Raw genomic sequence first — 6000 nt, 5'->3', positions numbered from 1 at the left:
ATGAAACAGGCAAAGAACCCAGGGGCACAAAAAAAGAATACACCTCAGGAAACTGAGGAGTTGCATATTTGAGCACATGGCAAGCTGCTAAGCCCACAACACAAAAAATGACTGTCTCTCTGAAAAAGATTACAGTCACAGTGGACAGACAAGCCCTGAGAGGCAAATTAACAGAGCCTCCTAAGCACCTGATGACTGGATTATTCCAAAATCTGGAGAAAAAAAAAAATGTTAAAGCCACTTTTATCTCCCATCTCTTTTGATGCACTTCACGATGGATAAGAGGAATCTTAGAGTTTGGAAGTTTAGGAACAAGCAAGTAAGCAAGCCCTCCTCCTCCCTCTCCTCCACCCTGTACAAGACAGTCACAGAAAGGAAACATAACTTTATGTCAGAGTTTATTTACATGATAAAAAGTTCATACAATTTGCAAAGTTGTCTCAACAGGAATCTAGCAATCAGTGCATTTGTCTGTATGTCTTCAAAACCCAGGAAAAAAAAGGCATGATTTAAAATTTGCTGATGGGGCTTCAGAATGTATTCACGATCACTTGGGAAAAAAGTGCCAGGCATCAACTAAAACAAAACACACACATCAAGAATGGCATTAATTCTATGCAACTAGCCAAACACAAACATTTCAAAAGCAACATTCCACCCTTCCAGCTGTCTCCCCTCCTAATACAACACTTCTGGGTGAACTTATCCCCAGCCTACAAAAAGCATGTCCTCAAAATTAAAGCCCCCGATTTTAACACTTTGGCTGAGAACTACCCTGCAACGAGGTACAACATTTGATGTGACCATCCCCAGAAAACATCAGAAGATTTGGCAAATTATGTTCAGTTGCCCGTCAGATATCCGAGATGTAATATTTCAGTAAATAAATGCTATTTATTGGCATGCCATATAAGGGCAAATGGAATGCAACTTGCTTTCCCATGATATGGGCTACACAGATGTTACTTTGCAAACAATTTGGAATTTGACTCACGACTTTCAGTCTCTTAGTGCTTCTGTAACCTCCTCCATCTCAAACAGTGCATATATTTCCTCTATAGACTTCTTGTCAGTAGAAAAATGTATTAAAAAAAATAGTAGTAGTAGCTGACAAAAATGAAAGTCTAGGATGCAACCTTATTTCCTGACTAAAAACATATGTTAATGTCAAAAACAATGTCATAAAAATGAGTGGCTTTTATTTTTAAAAAATACACTTGAAAATTAAGTGTGGTTATGTCACTTTTAGAAAAAGGTTTGATTGGTTAGCTACTATGAGGAATGACAATAAAAATATAGCAAAGCAACCTTTTTTCAATTAAAAAGGATAGGTGTCAGGTGTTTGTCTTCCCTGATCAAAGCAATAGAAAAAAAAGTATTTCACCTTCTCATCTTTTTACGCAGACTATGCATAACAGTAACCTTCTCCCATAAATTGCCCATAAATTGAATTTCTGTCCACAATTATTTAACAGGGGACAGGCATGACAGTCTGACAAAATATAACCATTATCATCATTCTCATGTGTGCTTTTCTCAAACAGGACTGCTTTTATGTCAATTTTTAAAGCAAATGATTTTAGAAAGTCATATGCAATTTGGGGTAAAAAGAACATACCTTCTTGGGAAATGGACTCTCCATTCAGAGGCGCTGGTGCCTAAATAAAAAAACAAACAAAATATCAAAAACAAAACCCACCACCAACATATTAGTTGTATTAAAGTTAAAATTTCATAGGTAGTACTAAAACGCAAAGCTATTTTACTGCTGAAGAGATTTGCTCTTGATTTTAGTATCAAGAGATATTAATATAAACAGAACCTTTTGTAAGCCCTGCAGGGCAATGTTCTACCCTTAAAGACCTTCCACTTTTTAAGTTACTGTACAAATTTCTTTGTTGCTCATAAATGACAAAACATACAACTAATAGTGAGTGATAGTTTAATACCTTATCTAACAAAGGGGATTTTCCTACTCTGTTGTCTTTGAGGATAGCAAGATTTGCTGCTCACATAACAAGGAGTAAGAATGTCTTTCCAGTTATGTTACTGTACATGTTTTATTATAAGGTAGGCATGTGGGCATATACACACAATTTATATTACATAGATTCAAACGTTTTAAAATAAGTGTATAATTATACCCTTTTACAACTACATTTTGACAGAGTAGAAGCCAGATCTGTGGAGAGCAACAAATTCTGCTTTAAAACGTAAATCTGTAGGCCCAGGTCCACTTCTCAGCAAAGCTGGATACAGCACTATTCTATTGCAGTATTACACAGTGTATCCTGTTCTTTTACTTAAAACTAAAGGAAGAAATTAAAGTCAGTTTTAATATCAGCTGGAACCAATCTGCCTCATAATGAAGATACAAGTGTAGTTACACAAATAATAACAATAACCTTCCAGGGTCCTTCCCTCAGTTCCTCACAAAGAGGCAAGTTCTCCAACTGACATAACTGATGAGGAAAGAGAGTATCTCAGCACACAGGATCTTGCGACATCCACCCATACGCACAAATCAAGTGTGAAAATGGGGAGGACACTGGCCTTTGCTGTGACACAGGCCCCCCCTAAGTGTAGCTTAGGGGAAAAATAGTGTTCTTCTTCCTGCTTCACTCACAGTAATTAAACACACAAAGGAGCTATGTGACTGGTCTGTTGTCATAAAGAAAAGTACGCGGCAGTGTGATGAACGTAACCCAGGTCCTCCTGGCCTCATCACCAAATCATCCCCTCTTTTCAGTGTTATCATAGCCTTTCCAGCTTTAAACACAGCCTTATCTCATAAGGCAGTTAGAGTCAGTGGTCACAATGAACAAAAGGTGCCTGCCTCTATTGAGATAAATTGCTCAGAAAGTTTAAGTTGAGAACTCAGAGGACCATCTTCCCACGAGGAACAGGTCAAACAAACCCACTCCACTGAAACAGAAGCCTCTTCACTACAGAATCCTTTCGTTTGGGGTACAGGTGAAAAAACAAACAGCATCTTTTGTTTCACAACTGGCCACTGAACAGATAATTCTGCTTCTACTAAGTCCTAAATGGAAATATCCTGCTAAAAAAGTTGTAGGCAGAAAGGCAGTTAACAGACCTCCCTGCTTAGATCTGAATTATTTTAAACATATTAGTAAATGTTCAGGTTAAGACCTTGGTGGATATTTTTTAAATTATAAGGAAAAGCCAAATATTTTCCCCCCAGGAGATTTTTCTGTCTTTTAATCAGAGAGACCTCATTTAGCAAAGCTTTCCTAGTACATTTTCTTTCCAGTATTACAAGGGAAGAATTGTGTGTTAAGTCTGAGAAACACTGCTCTACAAACTATATATAGATTGCCTTGGAGGTTTTCCAATTTAAAAAGTCCTCAGCGGCTTCTTCACAGAGCTAGTGAGCAAGCAGTTCTTGGGATTAATGTTAAATAAAGGTTTGGCTGTCCTGGTCAGTTGTGCAGATGGCAACACTTAGAAGCCCGAAACAAACAGTACATCTTAGCACTAACATATTCAGCCACAAAGCTGCATTCCTCCAGGGTTTAGTTCTCAACATGTTCTAACATCAGAGCTGAGAAAGAGATGAAACAATTTTCAGATGCTAGGAAACAACAGAAACTTTAACCATCTACAGTTTAAAATTCCAGTGCACATGCAGCCGCAGGGGGGCTGGCATAATTCTAGGTAGTTCAAATGTTCAGTACACAGCCTCATATGCAAAGGTTATCTTCTGATCTCATTGGGATAGGCTGGACATGGCAACTTCCCCAGCTGTAGAGTTATGCCTGATTTGCCACTCATCTGACACTAAAACACACCTTCTGTCCTGAAAGTAACTCAGTGCAGAGGGAATTCCAACACAAACAAGCCATTTTAGTCCCACATCTATGAAATAATGAAAGGTCAAATTCTAGTACAGTAAGTCCTCCTGAAATCAGTGGTACTACCCACGGAACTGCTCAATCCAAAATGTATCAAATTCTGATTTGTGCATAATTTGGTAAGCACTTGATAAGATTTGTTTATATGTTTGTTTACCATTTGGTTCTTAATCACATTTTTCTTTTGACCATAAAAACTGGTTTACAATAATAGTGAGCATTTTTGTTTTTTGATTTTTTTTTTTTTTGAAATCCAGTACACTTAATTTAATGAAAGGCAATTATCAAACACTCAAATTCCATAATCATAGTCTGACCTAGGAAACAGGACTGTAATGAACCAGTTCTCAGTGCTACAAGTAACTCAGGCATTATGCAGCAGCCGAAATATGTTTCTCAGTATAAAAAAGCTTCACTCCAGCTTTTCATTTTTCTGCTTTTATCCCAGAATTAATAGATGGACATAAGTTAGAAAAAAATATGTGCTTTTAGTTTCAAAAAAAAAAAAAACAAACAAACAAACAAACAGATACAGATAGCTTAAATTTAAAATTACCAAGGCCATTAAGTTTCCGCAGCCAACACTCATGTATTTTCACTTCTGCTTGAAAGAGATGAATGCTTGACAACCAAACTGGACAATGCAGTGTACTAGACAAAAAGATACCTGCTTAAAATGTGCAAGTCAACTTATTTGCTTATACTCACAGTTTGATTGTCTGCCATTCATATTTCAAGAGTGTGTTACTTTTTCAAGTTACTGTATGCAATTTCCAATCTCAAGTAAGAACAGTATGTAAAACAGGACTGCATCTTTTCCTTGTTTGGAAAGTAGCAAAAGACAGCCACCTACACAGACAAAATTAATGTATGTAGAACATACTGAAACAGAATAATGGAAAGCAGTACGGCACGACAACTTCACAAAAGCAACAGTATCACTTAAAGAAAATAATATGAGACATAAAAAGCCAAGTGAAATATTTGATAAAAAAGCAAACATTCCTAAGACATTAAATAAAGTTCGATCCAAAGTATGGATTTTTATAAACAGGTTTTACAAATCCAAAACCCCATAAAATATATAATTTGTAATTAAAAGGCAAAATAATGGATACTGCTGGTTTAAGTAGATAATTATTTATTTATATGCTTCAAAGTACAAGCAGCACATAATACACAAAAGAAAATATTCCTTTGCAGATTTGTCACTGTCCAAATTAAGTATATATATATATATGAACTTGAAATTTAAGTTGCATTTAAACATCCATTAAAAGTTCTTGTAAATCTGAAAGTATAAGGGAGGTGAATATTTGCTTACAGCTGTGACTGACTAAAAATTTATTTGAATACCAGAATGAAATTTCTTTCATATAAAATCTACAATCTCATTAATCAAAATGGACCAAAACACATTCATGAACACAAATGTCAGACCATTTAAATAAATATTTAAGTAATACACCAGAAGAGAAAAAAAGTTCAGTGTGACACCTTTTTATGTCTGAAACCAACTTTTTTGCAAGTGACAATTTTCTTATGACAAAATATCACTTAGGACAATAACTTTTTACTAGAAACAGTAGTTGGACTCTTAAATGCACAGATAGCGGATGTTGTCTCCTTCGAGACTTGCACTTGCATAAGTGCAGGACTGTGACTACTGGGGCAGAACACTGACTGTACACAGCCCGAGTTAGTTAGCTACCCAAGCAGCCATGGACATGTGCAAAATACTTGGCATGCTCCTGTGGTCAGGGCACAGGCACAACCACAGAGTATGTTAAAAAGAGAGAGAAAAAAAACACAAATGTTAAGTACTTGGGGGTTCTTTTCTTCAGGTAATTTCTCATAACTTTGCTTACATTCTGGCATCCAAACCAGCGTATTTTAAAATGGAAGAAATTCTCCTTCACTAGCATTTGCACATGAAAGCATCAGACTGCAGGACATCCTTCTCGCCTAAACAGGAAACCTGTGTGTTTTAATTTTATGTTAATTTGCAGAATATGACAGGCATTCTTTAAGAAACATTCAAAAAAGCAGCCTCCTCTTTTACAGCAATGCATTTAATTATGCAAGTAGACAAACAAAGGATGCTTTTAGTGATTAGTCAGTCAGC

The 6000-nt window shown here is 36.2% G+C and overlaps 1 protein-coding gene across 1 annotated transcript in view; it reads right to left on the bottom strand.

Annotated features, from left to right (window-relative positions):
- Nucleotides 1–381: 381 nt before the first annotated feature.
- Nucleotides 382–6000, bottom strand: part of PPA2 (inorganic pyrophosphatase 2) — a 35531-nt gene continuing 29912 nt past the window's right edge. The window contains exons 11-12 of the mRNA XM_062574910.1: nt 1619–1658; nt 382–576 (exon numbers count right to left, since the gene is read on the bottom strand). Coding sequence (XP_062430894.1) covers nt 548–576; nt 1619–1658 — 69 coding nt within the window. The 3' untranslated portion in view covers nt 382–547. The remainder of the gene's footprint in view (nt 577–1618; nt 1659–6000) is intronic.

This window comes from Rhea pennata, chromosome 4 (genome assembly GCF_028389875.1).
Source record: "Rhea pennata isolate bPtePen1 chromosome 4, bPtePen1.pri, whole genome shotgun sequence".
In the NCBI taxonomy this organism is placed as follows: domain Eukaryota; kingdom Metazoa; phylum Chordata; class Aves; order Rheiformes; family Rheidae; genus Rhea; species Rhea pennata.
This window is presented reverse-complemented; position numbering and strand designations above follow the sequence as displayed.